The sequence below is a fragment of the Plectrocnemia conspersa genome, unplaced genomic scaffold (genome assembly GCF_051122295.1).
Source record: "Plectrocnemia conspersa isolate PC_06_02 unplaced genomic scaffold, ASM5112229v1 ptg000010l, whole genome shotgun sequence".
Lineage (NCBI taxonomy): Eukaryota > Metazoa > Arthropoda > Insecta > Trichoptera > Polycentropodidae > Plectrocnemia > Plectrocnemia conspersa.
The window spans coordinates 5,060,942-5,086,506 of NW_028277174.1; the positions used below are offsets into that span (position 1 = coordinate 5,060,942).

General features: G+C 35.3%; 1 protein-coding gene across 36 annotated transcripts; it reads left to right on the forward strand.

Moving 5' to 3' along the window:
• Nucleotides 1-158: 158 nt before the first annotated feature.
• Nucleotides 159-24,452, forward strand: CngB (Cyclic nucleotide-gated ion channel subunit B). Of its 36 annotated transcripts, XM_088195378.1 has the most exons (14): nucleotides 3,789-3,976; nucleotides 4,047-4,123; nucleotides 7,985-8,106; nucleotides 8,179-8,262; nucleotides 21,368-21,472; nucleotides 21,541-21,644; nucleotides 21,710-21,969; nucleotides 22,039-22,188; nucleotides 22,257-22,562; nucleotides 22,628-22,751; nucleotides 22,902-23,131; nucleotides 23,363-23,478; nucleotides 23,536-23,812; nucleotides 23,910-24,452. In XM_088195378.1, the coding sequence occupies exons 3-14, from the start codon at nucleotides 8,024-8,026 to the stop codon at nucleotides 24,177-24,179; spliced, it is 2,109 nt and encodes a 702-aa protein (XP_088051504.1). In that variant the 5' UTR covers nucleotides 3,789-3,976; nucleotides 4,047-4,123; nucleotides 7,985-8,023; the 3' UTR covers nucleotides 24,180-24,452. The 36 variants fall into 36 exon arrangements, with proteins under 36 accessions (XP_088051510.1, XP_088051502.1, XP_088051506.1 ...); XM_088195384.1 differs by lacking the exons at nucleotides 3,789-3,976; nucleotides 4,047-4,123 and adding an exon at nucleotides 159-215 and having other exon boundaries at nucleotides 23,893-24,452; XM_088195376.1 differs by lacking the exons at nucleotides 3,789-3,976; nucleotides 4,047-4,123 and adding an exon at nucleotides 159-215.
• The last annotated feature ends 1,113 nt before the right edge of the window (nucleotides 24,453-25,565 follow it).

Sequence of the window (25,565 nt, forward strand, 5' to 3'; positions counted from 1 at the left end):
ATAAACGCTTTTATCAAACGAAGACACGCATGCGTCTTTCAAAATGAAATGTCGATAATACGTGAAAAGTCGCATTTGTGTACAAACCTAAAGCGATCATGAACTGAATTTCACAGTAAAGAAAGTCGGTTTTCAAGTGATTTACGTTAATCGAGTTTGGACAACGCCAAACGATGGCTAAGAGGCACATTAACAAAGTGACGAACGGGAAAAGGGTAAGTTTTAACTTTTGTTTGTAAAAGTTTTATGTGGATTTGAGAAACGTAAAAGCAAAAATATGTTCTGAAAAAATGTATAAAATAGATAGTTTTAAAAGCTCCTATCTTTATAAAAAAAAACATAAGATCTAGCTTTATTTATAGAACTTCCAAAAACTTGTAATAATAAACTTCTCAAATCCAAAATAAAAAAATATCTTCGTATCTGCGTATATAAATGTTTTTGCATCTTAGTATATTTTTTTTATGTTTTGCGGATTTTAACACAAAACCCTTTAATATACATGTATGTTTATTCAGTATAATAAATCAATGATAAACTTCAATCTATATGGTACCTTTGAATTAACTTAGTACATGACGTATGTAATATCGTTTCCGTTGCAAAATCAACGCTAAAATGATTTTAATCTGTATGGAAAAACCGATGTATCATAGAATATAATTTCTTCATGATAATAAGAAAAATGTTGCATTTTAATAAAACTTACTGTTTTAAATTCACTAACTCAACTGTGAGAAAATTGTTCTATATTATATTATATTAGTGTACAATTTAAAAAGAAAGAGAAAAAATATTGTTGTATTTTATAAAATTTGCCAATATAATTAATAAATAATGTTTCTTATCTTACGTTAATATTTCAGAACTCACTATTTAAGAAAGTAAAATAATATTAAAATATTTTATAAGACTGAAAAAATCTAGTGCTATTATGAAATGTAATATATAGTTTAAAATATCATATTTAAAATAGTTTTTAAACTTTATTATATTATAATTGCTTTATCTATTAAAATTAAACAAATATAATATTAACTATACAACGTTGCTTATTAAAGAACATTTATATTTTGTTAATTCGTTTTCGAAACTGTGATGTTTGACCAAGAAATTGTATTAGGATCGCACGCCACGCAAAGAGTGATCTGAGATAAAAGATTTTATCTATTTCGGCTTAAATCGGTCAAAGGGCGCAAATATTGGAATTGTGAAAATGTTAATACTGCATCTTGTGTAACTATAAGCTCACGATTAAAGGCATATACAGTGCTGAGGCACATTGCAGGGGTGTACTTGACAAAAAATGGCAAATTCATACCTAAAATTATATTGCTCTTTTAATTTTTATTGCTCATTTTTTTTTTTTAATTTAGTTTTAAATATTATAAAAATAGTTATTAGTAAGGTTATGGTCTTGGGAGACCGATAGAGACGCAATTCAAGCCATTTTAAATTTATACAGAACACTATTGCATTATAATATATATAGCACACTTAAATAAATTACTGGTTAAACATATAATAAACGCCACTAAGGACATGCTTTACGAAGCACATTTTCCGGGGGCACATACCTCAGATGACGCGCCATCTTGGGCTTGCGGCTCAGTAGATGAGGTCGTTGTTCTCAAGAGGACGAGGCGGCGCAAACTCCTAGCTAACTCTCTATGGAGGACCATACTCCATAACGGCAGCTCTGTAGACTGCAGTCTCTCAGACAAGGCCGGCAAAAAAGTGTTCAACGCCCTAGGCTAAAAAAACAATGGCAATTTGGATTTTTTCTAAGAGAACTAAAAAAAGATCACCACAGATTTTTTTGTTTGAGTAGATATAAATATGATCATTTAGATAATTTTGTTTAAATACCAAATCCGATTTTTTTTTAAGGAATCAAGGAGATATTGATACCGTGCCAAATAGAATCAAATAACACCCTGGTTCGGAATAAATGGCGTTCCCACTAAGAGTAATTAGCGCCCCGGGCGACAGCCCATATGGTCCGCCCCTCGGGCTAGCCCTGGTCTCGTTAGACTTTGCTGGGGGTCCCTCTCTTAATAATTTAAATGGAGCGCATCTGCGGCAAGGTCCTCAATTGAGAAAGTCGGCCAAGAACATGAACTTGGCAAATAGCAACCCACTGCAGTGTTGGGCAGCTAAGAAGCCCAATAAAACAATGGTTAAAAAAATTCAGCGTCATGCTAAGAATAATGAAATGCACTGTCTCTCTACTAAAATCGATGAGCTATGAACAATTGTGTGGCGTAACCCAAAACTGTTCACAAAACTGATATTCCAGGTGCCTGGCTAAGAGTGAGTTTCTCGTAAGCACTCAGAAACGCATGATAAGAAAACAATTTTAATATTACTGAGAATCTCACCTTTATATTATTTTTATCGAAAATCTTAAATCTCAAATTCCAATAAACGTCGTTATCTTCTTTGCCGAACGGTCGCCATAGAACATTTTGATTACATTTGATTGCAAGTGTTCTTGTACGTTCTACTTTTTTTCTTTGTCGATTCTTTTTAATCAGCGGACTATACGGCTATTTTTTTGCCAACTTATTATTATCTTTATCTGACTCTTATCTATAAATACAAAAACGAATAAAAATAATTTAGTTAGTGAATTACGCTAACAAGAAATACAATATTAAAAAAATTATGTGCACTTTGTGAAGTTTGTTTAAATATGATTTAATATATTATTCATTTTATAAGCGCAAAATGCATGAACATGAGCGTGCACTTGCTATAAGCTATGTATTTTTTATTTGATATTAATTAGTAATTCAATTTAAGTCACTTTAGTTAAGGTTAGTAATTATATTTGTCCTAACACGTAGATCAGGGGCGTTTATTTTTTATTGAAGACAAAGCATAATTGATATTATACAACAATTTGAATGAATGTTTATGTTATGGTATACGTATCCTCTTTCCGTGTCTGCGTTCGAATTATTTAGTCGTTTCCGAAGCGGGATGAACTCTAGTTTCAGGACGTCGAGCTGGATTAGAGTTCGACGCTAGAGAAGTGGTTGTTTCCTCCATCTTCTTCCAAGTGCCGAGGTTATCCAAAATCGCTACCATGCTAGAGAGCTATTGATTAAATTGGTCGAAAATTATACGAAATTGAAGTTATACATTGAAGTGCTGTGTACTAGTTTTTATACACATGTTTCTTACAAATAGATATTTAGAGCTCGCTCGTTGTAACCGTTGCGTTGCTGTTTTTTAAACAGATTATATTGGTATATGTTTGGAACGCTATTGTAATGGATTCTAAGAAACAAAACACATTGGCATTCGTATTCGTTGAGAATCCAAAAGGCAATTGTGATACTTCGTCTATTGTCATGTCATTGTTTCATTAAGCTCTATGAGAAAAGATCTATAGCACTGCCGACGTTTATGTCTTAATAGCGTAAGACTGTGATTACTTAGCTCGGTATGTAAATTTGATTACATGACTATTTTTTTCTTTTTGGGAACATTTGGGATAGGTAGATTTAATCCCTACATTGTATGTAAGTTATGTCTAGTATCTTTATTTTGGGATTTGCTTTGTTAAATCAACTGTTGCCAATGTACGCTGGTGGATTGTAAGTTGGTCTGGTTATTAACTAAATATTTATAATTACTAACTGACTTTCTAATAATAATCTTCTATAATATAATTGTTCTAAGCTGCTTCTGCTTCCGAACGCGTATATTTTAAAATTAAACATTTTCCGTTTAATTTTCTACTCTGAATCGTATCTCTTTGTATGAACGGTGTATATAATAATACACATCAACAAAGGAAATATATCGGTAATGCATTCTGTTGTTTCGACCAACGGAAAATAAACATTCAAATATAAAACAAAATGGCCGACATCAACATGACAACAGTTTCAATAATTTTCATTAATTTGTCATGTGCGTTGTTTGATTTGACTGAATATAAATAATCTAATTGCAAATTAACCAGGTATGTTCTATGAAAATGAAATATATACATAATGTGTGTAAGGATTATAAGAATGCATTGATTAAACTAGATAAACAATCGTAAAACAATCTTCATAATGAAATCTTCAAATTTTTAATTACCGTCGACGGGCTCCGAGGCCAAAAAGTGAGTTTTTCCTTTTACAATACATAAAAATTATCATTGCTTCTAATTTAATGCACATATTCGTTGGAGTATACGAATTGCAAATAAATCAGATATGTTATAAACGTGAACGTGTAATATATCCTTGGTATGTATGAGTATTGAAAGTTAATGTTGATCAAATCGGCGCTGTTGCAGTAGGGACGCCAACGGACAGCTTATAAATGTGTAGTTTCTCGGATGTTATCTAATAAACGACATTTCACAATGATTATAAATATGTGATTGCATACCTAGAATAATCGATAGCTAAAATATCTAAGAGTGGGTTATTTTTAATTCTGATGTAGCAAAATATGTACATTTCTACGTCATGGTTTTTTATCAATTTTTCTTCTGTGCAATCATTTCTCTTTTGGAACAGGCAAGTTCAGAATATTCAGTTACATCAAACTTATGTAGTATGTTCTTTATAAAAAGATAATACTTGCTGACATTGACTTCAACTTTTTGTTTATATATACCAATTCTACGCTGTCGTCATATAGGTCGTCAAATTGTTGTATCATTGCTTCTGAAAAATAATTAAAATAATAATACAGATAAGTTGTATGTCGTATTTTAATTGTTTGCCATAGGTAAATGTTATTAGATCTTTCATTGCTTCTAAAAATGAACTGTAAATGGTACTATATAGTGGGTAAAATGTAATTTTTTGTTTACACTAATATGAGATTTTTCATTATTACTACCATTGTAATATGTTTAATTAACTGTGGCATGTATATCTTTAATTGCCAAATCACTGCTGTTTGTCTCTTAATATTAGATCCTAGAAAGTCTATAGTAATTTTTTAATATTATTCATATAACCACACTTACTGACACACTCATAATTTAAACTTTTGTTTATATTATCTAATTCCAAGTGCTACACCTTTTGAATCATCTTCAACTAACACTGTGATTATAACATATGCTGTGAAAAATGCTGTGATTATAACATATTTCACTGTTTATTTAATCGCACTAAGCTGTATCCCGGCGCGCGCTTGACAGATGTAAGCAAATCTTGACAGATGTAAGCAAATCTGACGGTTAAGGGAAATCCCAAAAATAGCGCGCTTGAAAAAGAACGACGCAATTGATTTTATCGATTCAAATTGTAAAACACATCAAAATATGTAGAAAAGTCATCAAGTTCTAAAAAAAAATATTTTTATAATTTAAAAAAATATATTAAGGTTATACGGGATTTTAAATATAATATAAATAATGTGAATTTGTATTAGTTTCTCCATGAGCAAAAAAGGTGAAATCAAATTTTGGCGAACGTTAGAAATTTAAATTTATATTTTTTATATCATTTTTAAAATTTCGTTCAAAAAAATAACAATTCCAACAAAAAAGGGCACAATGACAGCGCGTAACAACCAACTACAACCAACTACGTATATAATTAACAACCAACTACTATAATAGAAAAAACATACAGTATTGCAAAAATCCATTTACTGACGCATTCAAAAGGTACTAAACTAAAAATAACTACGCAAGATTGTAAAGCACTAATTTAAATATTTTTTTAATTATAAGATTTCATGATATATTCAAAATATTTTTTCAGCCTTGAAAATATTTTTTTTTCTTCTGGATTTCAAATATTTTTAGTTTATTATTGATTTTAAATATGTCTAGTTTATTATACTTTTTAAATACAGTGAAATTTTTTTGCACTTTATGATTATTAAAGTATATAATGCTGCGCATAAAAAAATATAATTTTTTTAATACATATTTTTTAATAAACATAGATAAAGTACTTAAATATATGAAAGTGAATATTGTGCTTACTGTACATTTTTAATCTTAAGCAACAGATTAGGTGGTCGATATTTTCAGTTTATTGTTTTTTTCTAATTAGTAAATTTGAAAAAAAACAGGCTTTTATATTTACACATAAAACATTTTTTTAATTATAAAGTAACTTATGGTGTAACTAAAAAATGTTCTTATTACTGAAATTTAAATTTATGATAAAATTGTGTTATAAGTAAGTTACGTGATATTTGTATCACATAGTAATATAGAAAACTATTTTTTGATATTGATTTAGTTATTTAAACAAAAAAATATTTCAAGAAAACGGGCCATCAAACACCTAAAATACGCTAAAACACAATCAATGACTTATAATCGCTCACATTGCACCAACTATAGGTAATTGATTGTGTCAGTAAGTTGTAACAAAATATTTTTTAATATCATGTAAAAAATAGCATATCCAAATAAACCTTAATAGAGAAATATTTTTAAACATATACAGTGAAATCTCTTTGTAACGAATACCGAAATAACCAAATTCCCAATATAACAAATCTTCAATTTGTCCCCGAAAAACTTTCATTGTAACGAAAACTGAGCTCGGTATAACGAAATATTTTGATCCGAATTTAAGAATGACGTTACGAATTGATACAATATTTCTCCGAATTCAGTTCGTCTTTGACCTGGCATGTGCTGGATGTGCTCACCAGCGGCATTACAGGTTTTCGCCGACCCTCAAACATTTTTTTAACAAATTTTGTTGTGTTCATTACAGTATCCTTAAAAATGGGCAAAAAACGTTTCGTCAATCTTATAAGAAGTTATTTTAATGCTGTAGTAATATAGTAATTAAAAATAAAATAAAAATATATCATCTTAATTTATCATAATCATCTTAACTAATTTTCAGTATAACAATTTTTTTTATATTTATATTTATTATAGTTTAAATTTATTTTTATATAGCTAAGTCTTGAACCTAATCGAAAATGATATACAATATTTAGTTTTATCATTAAAGTTTCAAATCTAACTTTAAATAATATTAATGTTTTCTTCTGGAAACATTTAGCTAAGTTGTAAACCTATTTTCAAATGAATTGAAAATATTAAGTAGTTTTTTATAGATTTAACCATTTTGACTATCATTGAAAATCCTAAATATTAATGTCTAATTTCAACCATTAAATTTAAAAATAGATTCAAAAAAATCTGACAGCTAGTAATAGTAAAATTACACTAAAATATGATTTATAAAATCTGACCAGATCCAAATATTACGGCACGAGAAATAGTATACGTTTTTGTTCAAATACAACTTTAATTTAGCTTATTTTAATCCAAATCTATATCTTAGTTCAATTACAGTTATAAAATCTTAAACCGTTAATTAAATTAATTGATTATATGGTTATATTTTTATATGTGCTACAATTATCATACTTTTTTAGATCATATTCAGAATTTTGGGTGATTTCTGTCATATGTTTCCTGTAGAACTCGACATTTTCATTCGATGGATCAACAACTTTCTAAGGAAACAAACAGATGTCTTTGAGTCATGCACGCCTTCAACTTAATTATGTTCGTGTGCGCAATATAAAGAAGCGATATTAGGGTCGGGTCGACTATATGACATCCATTTAATTAATCACATTTTGCCTGGGGAAGGATGAATGACGATTTTCTTAGCAAAACGGTCACGTATGGTACTTGGCTCGACACGTTGATTAAAAAGTATCCTTAATTTATTTGCAAACATTTTGCAAAATCACTATATCGTGTAGCATAAAGCTTGAATCAACAGGTTATGCTGTATAGTTCAACAGGTTGCCTATTTAGTGACAAACTCTTCGAATGCACGCAAAATCTATCATTTTCATAATACGGAACTAAAATAATTCGTAACGTCCCGGTAGTTGTGCAAGTAAATCGCGCATGTCAAAAGCGAACTACAAAACGCAGTTTTAACCTGCGATTCGCATCGAACGCTCGTTTTGACGACCCGGACCCGCATCCGAAAACTAGCGATAAAGATAAACTTTCTTTTGCAAGAACGTCGTGTATCCAACTGCTAATGATCTGAGGTTCACCATGCAAACGCGAAGACCCTTCAGGGAAACCAGGCTCGTTGATGAATACACAGACGATGATCCAAGCTCACGGGTCAATCGACTGTAAGTAAATTAATCACTATAAAAAATATTTATAGTTTTAAAAACTAATTTGTGTTTTTTTATATTGATTAGTATTAGACTCCTTCGAGCTGACTATCCCATGCCGTTCATTGAAGAAAATCCGATCCAAACCTTCGAAGAACCAATATGTCCACGGTGAGTGTTTTTTTAAAATTTTTAATAAATCATATTCAATTCGTAAAATTATTGCATGAAAAGCACCCAACGCCCAACCCCCTCTTTTTGCCACCCCTTCGACATTAAAATCGATGCAGCTGGAGCCTGCACATTGCGCATTTGCAATTTTCGAATGTCTGGAAATTGCACTAGAGCGCATGCGAAGTAGCGCTCTCCACGTCTATCAAGGTACCTAAGGTCAGTTAGCAATAGGAGTTAAGGGGTACAACACCAAATCGCGCTACAGTGAGTACAATTTATTACTTTTGCGCAGTAAGCTATTTAGATTTATACCAATAACTTTCAGCTAGGATTTAAATTAATCTTACTTAAAAATATCCATTGAAATCGAGTTAAAAATATATGTTAACTATTATTTATTATCACTCTATATTTTACTTTTAATAAACTTAAAGTCTATATATCTAATACAATTAAACACAATTCTTCAAAATAATATATAAGCTTTTCACTGTTTTATTGTTTTTTAATTAAATAAATCAATGGATCTCATTAATTGTTGTAAAGCAATTGTAAATATAATATAATATAATATAACACATTGAAGTTATCTAAAATTTAGCTTGGTATGTATCAAGTACCACCTGTTGATTTTACTCGCAACTCTAGAAAACTTTCCTCTCTCAGTCATATAAATGTACTGCGCTTCGAACTTTACATACACAATTTGGAAAATTATCTAAATTCCTTATATACGTTATTCGCAAATTTCATATCTGTATAAGCCTATAAATCTTAACAAAGCACGAACCAAATCAATACCGTCTACCATCAGTGCATCTGAATGCACCGCGCATGTGCACTCATTCCATCTATTGGAAAATGAAATCAATAGTAGTTCGCAACCAGGGATGCTTCCAGGGTGCAGTTGCAACACGCATGTGCACCTTTTTACCTCATCCCAATATCCAGTACTTAAATATTCAGTATTAATTGTATCGTTTGTGATATTGCTTGTGTGCTGAGCGTCCATCTTTGTAAGTACTCCAGCATTATTTCACTATTCAAACATGAGCTTCTGGATCACTTTTATAAAGTTAATTAACTTCTTTTGTCTTCATTATAATATTATCTACCATTAGTGGCTTATAATATATATTTTTTATACATAAGTACATACATTTTTACTCATTCAATGCCTAGGAACACCATGATTAAGCAATAAAATAACGATTGCTTACCGCAAGCTAAAAATAATAACAATCGAAATATGTGATATCGATTAAGACATTGTCTTTCTGCGCAGCCGCATAATAGATTAATCAACTGCGCAGATGCGTCTGTGCGCATGTCCAAATGTAAAAATCGATATAGAATACGCCCTTTTCTGCGCAACCGTAGTTCTCTCAAAGTTTCTTCTGCGCATAACAACTAGAGTTCAGCTGTACCGTGCATGAACACCTACTGATTGCCACCCAATGCGCAGCCGTGAGATTTGTGTGCACAAAGAACTTCCAATGCGCATGTGCAACCAGAATCCAGAGGCTACGTACTCTGGAAAGTTCCAGGATGCAACTGCAACGCGCATGTGCATGTGACCTTTTTTGATTTCTGACTAATATCCGGTACTTCGTCTGTGGTGATGGTTTTGTGTTGAGCATCTACTTTTGTGAGTATTTTTCAATGTTACTAAAACAAACACATGTTTCTAGATCTTTTATTATTTTCAACTCAGTACGACACTCTTACTTTCGACATCATTTCCGTATTGTCCCGAAATAGAGCTTCATAATATATATTTTTCATAGATATGTACATACAACATTATTGATCCAATTCATATGAATAACATAGCTTAGCAATAAAATAGATTTTAATAAATTAACATTAACAATGGCTTGTTTAACAATGGGAGATCATAAATGATATTTTTTCTAATCAAAGTGGGTGATATCGATCCAGTCGTAGTATATAGCTTAATCAACTGCGCAGATGTGCTTCGTGCGCATGTCTATACGGTAGCTATGGACGCAACGCACATGTGCACCTGTTGACTACAATTCAGTAGTGCTCTTTAAGTAACATCCGTTAGGTTTTGCACATCCCAAATTGTGAGTACTTACATAAAAATTTTAAGTTATCTTTGCCATATCTTTACAATGATCACACTTTTGTTATAATTTCCTAAATGTTTTGTGATATAGTTTAATAATGCTCTTATGTACTACATATTCCAAATAATTAAACTCACTGTTAATTAAACTTTGATATTTTTTTAAATCGTTGTGGATAATATTATTATCTCAAAATTATTTCTGCGCATACCAACTCTAGTTCAATTGTACCGCGCATGTACACGTATTGATTTATCTGCTCAAAGAACTTTCATTGCGCATGTGCATCTAGAATCCAGGGACTACGTATTCTGGAAATATCCAGAATGCAGTTGCAACGCGCATGTGCATGAGCACATTTGGCTTCTAATCAATATCCGGTACTTGTTTATTCAGTTTTAATTTCATCGTCTGTGATGATGGTTTTGTGTTGAACATCTACCACTTTGTGAGTATTCCTTAATGTTACTAAAGCAAACATCAGTTTCAGTGTTTTCCAAAGTGGGTAATAATGATTCAGATATGATATTTCTGCACAACCGTAAAATAGGTTAGAATAGATGTTTCGTGCGCATGTCCACACAGTAGCTAAATATTGCATCGCACATGTGCATTTATTGATCGCCACCCAATGCGCAGCCGTGGGATGTGTGTGCACAAAGAACTTTCATTGCGCATGTGCATCCAGAATCCAAGGGCTACGTGTTCTGGCAATTTCCAGGATGCAGATGTAACGCGCATGTGCGCGTGCACATTTGACTTTTAATCAATATCTGATACCTGTTTATTCAGTTTTAATTTCGTCGTCTGTGGTGTTGGTTTTGTGTTGTGCGCCCATTTTTGTGAGTACTCCTCAGTGTTACTTAAACAAACATGAGTTTCTAAATCACTTTTTATATTTTAATAACTCTGCACGACAACTCTACTTTCGTTGTCATTCCCATATTGTCCCACAATAGAGCTTTATAGTTTCAACTTTTTATACATATATACATGTTTTGTTACACATCCAACGCATAGAAATAACGTGGCTTAGCAACAAAATAGAATTTACTATATAAAAATTATTTAAAAGTTCATAATGTATTAATCGCTTGTCTAGCACTAGAAAACCTACATTTATATTTTTTCAATGTGGATAAAATCGATTCAGACATTACATTTCTCCACAGCCATAGAATAGGTTAAGCAACTGTGCACAAGTGCTTCGTGCGCATGTCCACACAGTAGCTAAAGATTGCATCGCGCATGTGCATTTATTGATCGCCACCCAACGCGCAGCCGTGAGATGTGTGTGCAGAAGAACATTCATTGCGCATGTGCATCCAGAATCCAAGGGCTACGTGTTCTGGAAATTTCCAGGATGCAGTTGTAACGCGCATGTGCGCCTGCACATTTGACTTTTAATCAATATCCGATACCTGTGTATTCAGTTTTAATTTCATCGTCTGTGATGATGGTTTTGTGTTGAACATCTACATATCTTTGTGAGTATTCCTTAATGTTACTAAAGCAAACATAAGTTTCAGTGTTTTCCAAAGTGTGTAATAATGATTCAGACATGACATTTCTGCACAGCCGTAAAATAGGTTAGGCTAGATGTTTCGTGCGCATGTCCACACAATAGCTAAAGTTTGCATCGCTCATGTACACTTATTGATCGCCACCCAACGCGCAGCCGTGAGATGTGTGTGCAAAAGGACTTTCATTGCGCATGTGCATCCAGAATCCAAGGGCTACGTGTTCTGAATATGTCCATAATGGAGTTGTAATGCGCATGTGCGCGTGCACATTTGACCTTTAATCAATATCCGATACCTGTGTATTCAGTTTTAATTTCATCGTCTGTGATGATGGTTTTGTGTTGAACATCTACATATCTTTGTGAGTATTCCTTAATGTTACTAAAGCAAACATGAATTTCGGTGTTTTCCAAAGTGTGTAATAATGATTTAGACATGACATTTCTGCACAGCCGTAAAATAGGTTAGGCTAGATGTTTCGTGCGCATGTCCACACAATAGCTAAAGTTTGCATCGCGCATGTACACTTATTGATCGCCACCCAACGCGCAGCCGTGAGATGTGTGTGCAAAAGGACTTTCATTGCGCATGTGCATCCAGAATCCAAGGGCTACGTGTTCTGAATATGTCCATAATGGAGTTGTAATGCGCATGTGCGCGTCACATTTGACTTTTAATCAATATCCGATACCTGTTTATTCAGTTCTAATTTCATCATCTGTGGTGTTGGTTTTGTGTTGTGCGCCCATTTTTGTGAGTACTACTCAGTGTTACTTAAACAAACATGAGTTTCTAAATCACTTTTCATACTTTATTAACTTTGCACGACAACTCTACTTTCGTCGTCATTACCATATTGTCCCACAATAGTGCTTTATAGTTTATACTTTTTATACATATACACATGTTTTTTTAGATATCCAACGCATATAAATAACGTGGCTTAGCAACAAAATAGAATTTACTATATAAAAATTATTTAAAAGTTCATAATGTATTAATCGCTTGGCTAGAACTAGAAAACCTAAATTTGTAGTTTTTTCAATGTAGGTAAAATCGATTCAGACATTACATTTCTGCACAGCCCTAGAATAGGTTAATCAACTGTGCACACGTGCTTCGTGCGCGTGTCCACACAGTAGCTAAAGGTTTCATCGCGCATGTGCACTAATTGATCGCCATCCAACGCGCAGCTGTGAGATGTGTGTGCAAAAGAACATTCATTGCGCATGTGCATCCAGAATCCAAGGGCTACGTGTTCTGGAAATTTCCAGGATGCAGTTGTAACGCGCATGTGCGCGTGCACATTTGACTCTTAATCAATATCCGATACCTGTGTATTCAGTTTTAATTTCATCGTCCGTGATGATGGTTTTGTGTTGAACATCTACATATCTTTGTGAGTATTCCTTAATGTTACTAAAGCAAACATGAATTTCGGTGTTTTCCAAAGTGTTTAATAATGATTCAGACATGACATTTCTGCACAGCCGTAAAATAGGTTAGGCTAGATGTTTCGTGCGCATGTCCACACAGTAGCTAAAGAGTGCATCACACATGTGAACTTATCGATCGCCACCCAATGCGCAGCCGTGGGATGTGTGTGCACAAAGAACTTTCATTGCGCATGTGCATCCAGAATCCAAGGGCTACGTGTTCTGTCAATTTCCAGGATGCAGATGTAACGCGCATGTGACCTTTAATCAATATCCGATACCTGTTTATTCAGTTCTAATTTCATCGTCTGTGGTGCTGGTTTTGTGTTGTGCGCCCATTTTTGTGAGTATTCCTCAGTGTTACTTAAACAAACATGAGTTTCTAAATCACTTTTTATACTCTATTAACTCTGAACGACTATCATACTTTCGTCATCGTTCCAATATTGTCCCATAATAGGGCTTTATAATTTTGTTACACATCCAACGCATGGAAATATCGTGGTTAAGCAACAAAATAGATTTTGATATACAAAAATAATTTAATAGTTTATAATGTATTAATCGCTTGGCTAGCACTACATAGCCTGAATTCATAAAAAAAAACAATGTGAATAATTTCGACTTAGACATTACATTTCTGCACAGCCATAGAATAGGTATGTTTCGTGCGCATGTCCATACAGTAGCTAAAGATTGCAACATGTACATCTATTGATCGCCATCCAATGCGCAGCCGTGAAATTTGTACGCACAAAGAACTTGTAGTGCGCATGTGCATCCAGTGTCTAGAGAACACCAGATCTAGAAATTCCAGGATTTAGCTACAACGCGCCTGTGCACATTTGACTTTAATTAAATATCGGGTGCTTGATGATTCAGTATTTATTTCATCGTCAGTGCTGTTGGTTTTGTGCTGTATTCATTTTTGTGAGTACTTTTCTTAATTACACTTTGATATTTCTTAAATTGTATTGGGTGATATTGATTTAGACATTGCCTTTCTGCGCAGCCGTAGGATAGGGTAATCACCTACACTGATGATTTCGCGCGCATGTCCAAGTATTAAAAGTCGATATAGAATATAACTCTTTCCGCGCAGCCGTAGTTCTCTTTAAGTTCCTTCTGCACTTACCAATAGCGTTCAGCTGTACCGCACATGTACAATGCGCAGCCGTGAGATTTGTGTACACAAAGAACTTATAATGCGCATGTGTATTTAGAGTCGAAATGATACGTGCCATGGAAATTTGTAAAATACATGTGCAACGCGCATGTGCAAATTTGACATCAGCTTAATATCCGGTGCTTAATAATTTAGTTTTCATTTTATCGTCGGTGATGCTGGTTTTGTGTTAAGCATCCATCTTTGTGAGTATTCCTTAATTTTACTACAGATTTGTGTGCACAAAAAACATCCAATGCACATATTTACTTACTGCTTCTATCTCAATATAAGTGTGAAGGCACACTCATGAACAGGCGCACCTGTTATAACTCATCCAAAACCTGTGCACTGCAAGGGTACGCCCACTTGCACATAAAAATTCTTGAACTCATTGCTCAATTATGTAGTAGTCGTGTGCTTATTTTCAATAGTCGATAAGTAACATTGTATAAAATAACGAATACATACCAATTTACTTATTTCGCATGTGCACTTGTTGCTCTGAACTCAACACTAAAGTAAACTTCAAATTTCCAGTACATATCTACATTCAATACGCATGTGCAAATAATATGTACCCCACCCAACATCAAGGTGACCTTTACATTTCCAGGGGTCACTTATACCCAATGCGCATGTGCGCATGCTGCTCCTATCCTAGCCCCAAGGTGACCTGACAGGATATGCCCACACTCAGTGCGCATGCACACTTATTATGCCACACCCAATACCGATATGAGACGCACATGTGCGCATGTCCAATTGATGAATACCTACTGGAATCCATGAGTTCATAGCTCAGTTTTGCCTCGGTTGTCTTTTGTGGTGGTCGTGTGCTTATCTTTCATACTTAGTAAGTAATATTACACAATATTAAAATTAATTGCCAACCAGTTTGCATGCTTGTATAATAACCGTATAATAACCCATTGGGCATGTTCAATTGTTGATTTGAACTCAACATCAGGGTGACCTGAAAATTTCTAGAATGTCAATATATCCAATGCGCATGTGTACTTATTATGTACCCGACTCAACATCAAGGTGACCTATACATTTCCATGTATTCATCTTTAACTAATGCGCATGTGCACTTGCTACTCTCAACACCAAAGTAAACTGGCGGTATTAGCACATGGCTACACTAAGTGCGCATGTACAATTTTTATACCACACCCACCACCAAAATGACCTGTGCCTTGTCAGGGTACGCACATGTGCGCATGTGCAATTATTGTAAACCCCTCCCCTCCTTATCGAGTCAACGGGTTCACGGTTCAGTTTTGCCTAGGTTGTCTTTTGTGGTGGTCGTGTGCTTTCCTTTAATCTTCGGTAAGTAATATATGCACAATACAACGATCAACTAATTATATTATGTATTAGGTCGTGGCTACGCTCAATGCGCATGTACATTTGTTATACCACACCCAACACAGAGATGACCTATGCATCTCCAGTGTACGCACATGTGCGCATGTGCAATTATTAGAGACTCTCCAAAACCAATAAATTCCTAATTCAGTTTTGCTTTGGATGTCTTTTGTTGTGATTGTGTGCTTGCCTTTCGTGTTTGGTAAGTAATATTGTACAATTTAACGATTAGCTAGTAATTTACCTAACTGCGTATGTGTACTTGTTGCTCCGAAGCATACACCAGAATAACCTCAAAATTTTCAGGATTTATTCACATTCAATGCGCATGTCCACTCACCCAACGCGAAGGTGACCTGCAGATTTCCAGGGTTCACAAATATCCAATGCGCATGTGCACTTGTTCTATCACACCCACCAACAAAATGATCTGTGCATTTTCAGGGTACGCACATGTGCGCATGTGCAATTGATGTAGACCCTCATCCCCCTCTTTGATTCAACGGGCTCAGAGTTCAGTTTTCTCTTGGTTGTCTTTTATGGTGGTAGTGTGCTTGCTTTTTATGTTCGGTAAGTAATATTGTACAATACAACAATCAACTAATGATTTACCCAATTGCGCATGTGTACTTGTTGCGCTGACTTCAACACTAAGATAACCTGAATTTTTAGGATGTTTTCACATCCAATACACAGATGCACCTGTTACGTGCCTACCTAATACCGAGGCGACATGTAGATTTCCAGGGCTCGCAAAAATCCAATGCGCATGTGCTCTTGCTGCTCTCATACTAACATTAAGCTGACGGTATTAGGCCGTGGCTACGCTCAGTGCGCATGTACATTTGTTATACCACACCCAACACAGAGATGACCTATGCATCTCCAGTGTACGCACATATGCACATGTGCAATTATTAGAGACTCTCAAAAATCAACAAATTCATAATTCAGTTTTGCTTTGGTTGTCTTTTGTTCTGGTTGTGTGCTTGCCTTTCATGTTCGGTAAGTAATATTGTACAATTTAACGATTAACTAGTAATTTACCTAACTGCGCATGTGTACTTGTTGTTCCGAAGCAAACTCCAGGATAACTTGAACATTTCCAGGATGCATTCACATCCAATGCGCATGTGCACTCACCCAACGCGAAGGTGACCTGCAGATTTCCAGGGTTCGCAAATATCCAATGCGCATGTGCACTTGTTCTACCACACCCACTAACAAAATGATCTGTGCATTTCCAGGGTACGCACTTGTGCGCATGTGCAATTATTGTAGACCCCCTTCTCCCTCGTCGATGTTACGGGTTCAGAGTTCAGTTTTCTCTTGGTTGTCTTTTGTGGTGGTAGTGTGCTTGCTTTTCATATTCGGTAAGTAATATTGTACAAAACAACAATCAACTAATGATTTACCCAATTGCGCATGTGTACTTGTTGCGCTGACTTCAACACTAAGATAACCTGAGTTTTTACGATGTATTCACATCCAATACAAATTCGCACCTGTTATTTGCTCACCTTATATTGAGGCGACATGTAGATTTCCAGGGTTCGCAAATATCCAATGCGCATGTGCACTTGCTGCTCTCATATTAACATAAAGCCGACGATATTATGACGTGGCTACGCTTAGTGCGCATGTACATTTGTTATACCACACCCAACACAGAGATGACCTATGCATCTCCAGTGTACGCACATGTGCGCATGTGCAATTATTAGAGACTCTCCAAAATCAATAAATTCATAATTCAGTTTTGCTTTGGTTGTCTTTTGTTGTGGTTGTGTGCTTGCCTTTCGTGTTTGGTAAGTAATATTGTACAATTTAACGATTAGCTAGTAATTTACCTAACTGCGTATGTGTACTTGTTGCTCCGAAGCATACACCAGAATAACCTCAAAATTTTCAGGATTTATTCACATCCAATGCGCATGTGCACCCACCCAACGCGAAGGTGACCTGCAGATTTTCAGGGTTCACAAATATCCAATGCGCATGTGCACTTGTTCTACCACACCCACCAACAAAATGATCTGTGCATTTTCAGGGTACGCACATGTGCGCATGTGCAATTATTGTAGACCCTCATCCCCCTCTTCGATTCAACGGGCTCAGAGTTCAGTTTTCTCTTGGTTGTCTTTTATGGTGGTAGTGTGCTTGCTTTTCATGTTCGGTATGTAATATTGTACAATACAACAATCAAAAAATGATTTACCCAATTGCGCATGTGTACTTGTTGCGCTGACTTCAACACTAAGATAACCTGAATTTTTAGGATGTATTCACATCCAATACACCGATGCACCTGTTACGTGCCTACCTAATACCGAGGCGACAAGTAGATTTCCAGGGCTCGCAAAAATCCAATGCGCATGTGCTCTTGCTGCTCTCATACTAACATTAAGCTGACGGTATTAGGCCGTGGCTACGCTCAGTGCGCATGTACATTTGTTATACCACACCCAACACAGAGATGACCTATGCATCTCCAGTGTACGCACATGTGCGCATGTGCAATTATTAGAGACTCTCCAAAATCAATAAATTCATAATTCAGTTTTGCTTTGGTTGTCTTTTGTTCTGGTTGTGTGCTTGCCTTTCATGTTCGGTAAGTAATATTGTACAATTTAACGATTAACTAGTAATTTACCTAACTGCGTATGTGTACTTGTTGCTCCGAAGCATACACCAGAATAACCTCAAAATTTTCAGGATTTATTCACATCCAATGCGCATGTGCACTCACCCAACGCGAAGGTGACCTGCAGATTTCCAGGGTTCACAAATATCCAATGCGCATGTGCACTTGTTCTACCACACCCACCAACAAAATGATCTGTGCATTTTCAGGGTACGCACATGTGCGCATGTGCAATTATTGTAGACCCTCATCCATCTCTTCAATTCAACGGGCTCAGAGTTCAGTTTTCTCTTTGTTGTCTCTTATGGTGGTAGTGTGCTTGCTTTTCATGTTCGGTAAGTAATATTGTACAATACAACAATCAACTAATGATTTACCCAATTGCGCATGTGTACTTGTTGCGCTGACTTCAACACTAAGATAACCTGAGTTTTTACGATGTATTCACATCCAATACAAATTCGCACCTGTTATTTGCTCACCTAATATTGAGGCGACATGTAGATTTCCAGGGTTCGCAAATATCCAATGCGCATGTGCACTTGCTGCTCTCATATTAACATAAAGCCGACGATATTATGACGTGGCTACGCTTAGTTCGCATGTACATTTGTTATACCACACCCAACACAGAGATGACCTATGCATCTCCAGTGTACGCACATGTGCGCATGTGCAATTATTAGAGACTCTCAAAAATCAATAAATTCATAATTCAGTTTCGCTTTGGTTGTCTTTTGTTCTGGTTGTGTGCTTGCCTTTCATGTTCGGTAAGTAATATTGTACAATTTAACGATTAACTAGTAATTTACCTAACTGCGCATGTGTACTTGTTGTTCCGAAGCAAACTCCAGGATAACTTGAACATTTCCAGGATGTATTCACATCCAATGCGCATGTGCACTCACCCAACGCGAAGGTGACCTGCAGATTTCCAGGGTTCGCAAATATCCAATGCGCATGTGCACTTGTTCTACCACACCCACTAACAAAATGATCTGTGCATTTCCAGGGTACGCACTTGTGCGCATGTGCAATTATAGTAGACCCTCTTCCCCCTAGTCGATTTTACGGGTTCAGAATTCAGTTTTCTCTTGGTTGTATTTTGTGGTGGTAGTGTGTTTGCCTTTCATATTCGGTAAGTAATATTGTACAATACAACAATCAACTAATGATTTACCTAATTGCGCATGTGTACTTGTTGCGATAAACTCAACACTAAGATAACCTGAATTTTTAGGATGTATTTACATCGAATAAACAGATGCACCTGTTACGTGCCTACCTAATACCGAGGCGACATGTAGATTTCCAGGGCTCGCAAATATCCAATGCGCATGTGCTCTTGCTGCTCTCATACTAACATTAAGCTGACGGTATTAGGCCGTGGCTACGCTCAGTGCGCATGTACATTTGTTATACCACACCCAACACAGAGATGACCTATGCATCTCCAGTGTACGCACATGTGCGCATGTGCAATTATTAGAGACTCTCCAAAATCAATGAATTCATAATTCAGTTTTGCTTTGGTTGTCTTTTGTTGTGGTTGTGTGCTTGCCTTTCGTGTTCAGTAAGTAATATTGTACAATTTAACGATTAACTAGTAGTTTTCCTAGCTGCGCATGTGACTTGTTGCTCCGAAGCAAACACCAAGATAACCTCAAAATTTCCAGGATGTATTCACATTCAATGCGCATGTGCACTCACCCAACACGAAGGTGACCTGCAGATTTCCAGGGTTCGCAAATATCCAATGCGCATGTGCTCTTGTTCTACCACACCCACTAACAAAATGATCTGTGCATTTCCAGGGTACGCACTTGTGCGCATGTGCAATTATTGTAGACCTCCTTCTCCCTCGTCGATGTTACGGGTTCAGAGTTCAGTTTTCTCTTGGTTGTCTTTTGTGGTGGTAGTGTGTTTGCCTTTCATGTTCGGTAAGTAATATTGTACAATACAACGATCAACTAATGATTTACCCAATTGCGCATGTGTACTTGTTGCGCTAAACTCAACACTAAGATAACCTGAATTTTTAGGATGAATCCACATCCAATACACAGATGCACCTGTTACGTGTCCCCTTTATACCGTGGCGACGTGTTGATTTCCAGGGTTCGCAAATATCCAATGCGCATGTGCACTTGCTGCTCTTATACTAACATTAAGCTGACGGTATTAGGTCGTGGCTACGCTCAGTGCGCATGTACATTTATTATACCACACCCAACACAAAGATGACCTATGCATCTCCAGTGTACGCACATGTGCGCATGTGCAATTATTAGAGACTCTTCAAAAGCAATGAATTCATAATTCAGTTTTGCTTTGGTTGTCTTTACACATTCCACATTCAATGCCCAGGTGCACTTATTATGTACACTTATACTCAATGCGCATGTGCATTTTCTGCACCCATCTTAACATCAAGGTGACCTGTAGCCACACCCAGTGCGCAGGTGCGAGTGTTACATACCACACCCAACACCAAACTGGATATATCTCTAGGGTACAAATGCCTTGAATACCCCTTGGACTTCACGGGCTCATAGTTCATATCCTTTATGTTCGGTAACTGATATTGCGAACTGGTAATTGCAGGTTCAGCGCCCGTGTTCTTTTATTGCTTTAAGAAAATGATCGCGTGGCAATATTAGGGAACCCTCTATATTTACAGATTCTGTGTGCCTCTAAAGTAAATCAGATAATTTAAGATTTACCTTTACTGACTTGGCTTCTTCATTTGAAGCATTAGAATACTTGCAACCAATAAACTAACAATCTAGATCTGTAATGAAATATATTATGCGCTTTATCTATATATAATACCTAACCAGAGAATCGTTTTCTTTTACTATTCTTAGACCTGGCATCAAAGCAAGACTTCGTTCATTAATTCAACGCTTGATCGATAGAGCCGCTCTTGTTACATCACCACCAAGGGTCGATTCAATCGACCTAAATGTTAGGTAAGATTAAAAGAAACAAATATTATTATTTTCGGGAATTAGCTTGCTTATATTTTATTATATTCCAGACCCTCCGATGTAGAGCGCCCACCAGTAACATTAGCGGCATCTAGGAGATCAAATATTTCGAAATGTTCTTATGATGCTGGCGATTGGGTCATTGACCCACATGGTATACTGACTATATTTTTTTTGATACAAGTTTTGATAGTTTATTTAATACGTTATGTTTTACAGGTTATTATTATTTCTTTTGGTTATTTTGCGTTTCTTTATGTTACATTTACAATTTAATTGTCATTCCCCTCCGATCCACGTTCCCATACCAAACTCCCGAGAATTCCTCTTATTGGTTGATGTTTGATTACTTTTGCGACGTTTTTTACGTCATCGACACATTTCTTATCAAGCCGAGGGTTTCGTTTTTGGAAGAGGGAAGCTGGGTTCAAGACTCAAAGAAGACGACTTTTAACTATCGTCAAAAAACCATGTTTAAGGTATTTATTTGTAATATTTATATTATGTATAGAAGATCTAACGTATACGACGACTAATTGTGCTCTTAGTTGGACATGGCATCTCTACTTCCACTGGAAATCCTTTACATCAAGTTCGGTACAAATGCAACACTTCTTCGTTTTCCTCGTATCTTGAAATGGCAAACATTTTCTCAATTCACCACATCGATTGACAAGAGGCTTTCGTCTCCATTAATCGTATGTTTTTTATTGATTTAACTATGTCTTCTAAAGAAATATAGTTAACAAAATATATCCATTTTTAGATCCGCGTCGCTCGAACTCTGATCTATACCTTCTATATGATTCATTTAAATGCATGCGCATATTACAAGGCCAGTGATATAGAAGGTATAGGTTACAACGGATGGACTTACAACGGAGAGGGCAACGCCTACATAAGATGCTTCTATTTTGCAACCAAAACTTCCACTTCCATCGGCAAAAATGCAAAGCCGGAAAACGACTTTGAATACATCTACATGACGTTTGCTTGGCTGACGGGCGTATGCGTTTTCGCACTTCTCGTCGGACAAATCAGATATTTCATCATCATGGCAACCAAAGCCCAGGTACAGGAAGAAGGTAGTATAAAAACCCAGAATATATTTTATGCAAATAAATATTTTGTTTCAAGACTGAGTATAGAATACTTCTGGCCGAAACTTTAAAATGTATGCGCGAATTGAACATACCATGCAATCTTCAGAAGAGAGTGAAGTTGTGGTTTGAGTTTACGTGGAAACAACAACGGACTCTAGGTATAGGAATATGTAATTGACGTTATTGTTGCTACCAAACACATTATAAATTAACACTAATTTGTGTTTGATTTATATATTATAAATAGTGGTCACCAAAAATAACTTTTTAGTTATTTTTGGTGACCCTCAATTTTTTTCATACGACAGACGATTCGCGAGCTCTTAACACCTTGCCAATAAATCTGATGACTGAAGTAGCGATGAACATGCACATCAAAACGCTGAGCAAAGTTAAACTCTTCACGGATTGCGAACCAGCCCTACTCCGAGACTTGGTTCTGAAGCTTAGATCGGTCATCTATCTTCCTGGAGACGTCATTTGCAGGAAAGGAGATGTCGGAAAAGAGATGTACATCGTCAAAAGAGGAGACGTAGAAGTATGATGATTATTCTTCAACAGTCAATAATAAAATATTTACGAGCTTTCGTGTCAGTCATCAATTATTTAAAAATGATGTGCAACATAATAGTTGTGGATAGCTGATAAACTGATTTTGTCTACTTTTTTAGTACCTGTCAAATTTTTTTAATGCATTGCCTTTTTATAAAAATTATCATATTGCTATAGCATTTTTAGTGATAATTATAGTAAGAAAAATTCGTTATAGGTGATTGGTGGACTCAACAATAATGAAATATTAGCTACTCTCTCTGAAGGTTCTGTCTTCGGAGAGATAAGTCTGTTGAACATCAATGGCGTCAATCGTCGTACTGCTGACGTCAGGTAATTTATATTGATACATATTGGTTTGCAATAATACAATACAATATTTCGTTTTAGAGCTCACCTCTTTTCCAACGTTTTCGTCTTGAGTAAATTAGACTTCGATTCGGTTTTGCAATACTATCCAGAAGCACAGAAGCTATTGCTGAAGCGAGCCAGTGATTTAATGAGGGCTAACGCAGCCAGAGAGAAAGTCCACGACGAAGAATATCTAACAACGATAACTGGACCTGACGAAGAATTAGAAGAAGAAGACCCTGCTTTACACAGACCGACCATCATTTACGAAGTGAATGGCAATGAAGTGACCGAACTTCACAGGACAAATGTTCACGTGAGTATTCCGATTTATTTGAAGAGCCGCATTAACTGCATATAAAATGAATTTAAGTAGTTCTCCATCGAATCCTCAAGTGATATTATTATTTCAGGATTTTGACACCCATATTAATAGACAACCGCCACCACTACCAACACGGCTACCACCGGAGCCAGCATTATCAACAGCGATCGAAGAAAATATTGCATCAATATTTAGACGCGACATCGCGAACTGTTGCTCGGCCCGATACAGAACTCGTCGAAGAATATCGATGATCAAAAGAGGGAGGAAGAAATACAATTTGTATCGAACTATAGCCTCGAAAGAAGACCAACCAGAGGTAGGTTGTCATTCGAGAGATCACGAAAAGCTTGAATAACTTTGTCGTGGCGATTTTATTTATTATTTATATTTATATTGTTAATATAAATTTGCTTATTACCGCGACATATATATTATATTTAATAATGTGTACATATATATTATGTATTGCCATGGAATTCATTATAGTCGTCTGTGTTTAATTATAAATATTGAAATCCAACATTAATTTATATAGTGATATAAAAAAATTAGAATTAAAATTAGTGTACAAGAAACTAAAATAATAAAAAAAAAAGAAAAACGGAAAATCTTCTAAAAAAAAGAAAAACGGAAAATCTACTAAAAAGAAAAAAGGAAAATCTTCTAAAAGGGAATCTCAAATTGTTCAACGAAGTCCATAATAAGACGCACTTCACAATGGAATAAGCAGCTGCCTATAAATAAACGAACGAACGATCGATCTATAGTACGGTTGCATTAATATTGATGTCTTGTTCGAAGATTGTTTAAATGTTATTAATTATTATTCATTATAAGTATGTATAACACATGATGATGATTTATTAAAAACAACAACGGTTACGCTTGTAATTTATCCTTCCCCTAAATTTTCGCACTGGAACGAAAATTTAAGGGATTTTTTTTCAGGTGAAACTGGATCAAGTTATACACATATTATTTATTATAAATACTTAATGTAAAATATATTATTTGTAGTATTTTTAATGCAACCGTAATATTTTCTTAAAAAATAATAAAAAAAATGTAACAAAAATATGAGTATTATTATGCTTACAACGAATTCCAGCTCCTAAATCCTTCAATATTATTTGTGGGGGTGATTTATTTGGTTTGCAGCACACTGGCAACACATTCTAAAGTCAACGGCGGCGACGCGACATTCAAAAACATTAATGAAAACGTAACACTACAATAAAATCTACTGTACCAATTTATCTCCCACTGCCACCTGAGACAAAGTTTAATTAAAGTAGCTTTTTTTCGGCGTGATACAAATGATTGAATATTTAAGCGATGTATTAAACACAAAGAAATGTGATGGAATCTGACGCCGGATACCAAGTCAGAATAGCGTAGTCCGTATGGCCATGTCTGGTATCCTGGAGACCGCGGGTTCGAGCCACAGCAGCAGACTCAAATTGTTATTTATAAAAATGCACTAATATTAAAAATCGGCTCAAAATGGAAAGTAGCATTTTTTTATTATAAATTATAAAATACCCAAAAATTTATAATTAATTATATATTTACTTGTAGGTATTCATTAAGTCTGATTGACTTACCCTGTTGTAACGCATTGTGCTTATACCTATCAGGTTACAACAGAATTTAAAAAAAATGTATTTTAGTTACACATTACATAGAAATACCATCATTGGTAGTCTAGCTAGATATACAAAGAAAGTCAATATAAAGTTGG

Excerpts from the sequence above, each read along its gene's own strand:
- CngB (XM_088195376.1), top strand. The coding sequence starts at position 174 with ATGGCTAAGAGGCACATTAACAAAGTGACGAACGGGAAAAGG. Across the intron at positions 8,107-8,178 it reads AGCTCACGGGTCAATCGACT|TATTAGACTCCTTCGAGCTG; the intron begins GTAAGTAAATTA and ends TATATTGATTAG. Across the intron at positions 22,563-22,627 it reads TCATGGCAACCAAAGCCCAG|ACTGAGTATAGAATACTTCT; the intron begins GTACAGGAAGAA and ends TTTTGTTTCAAG.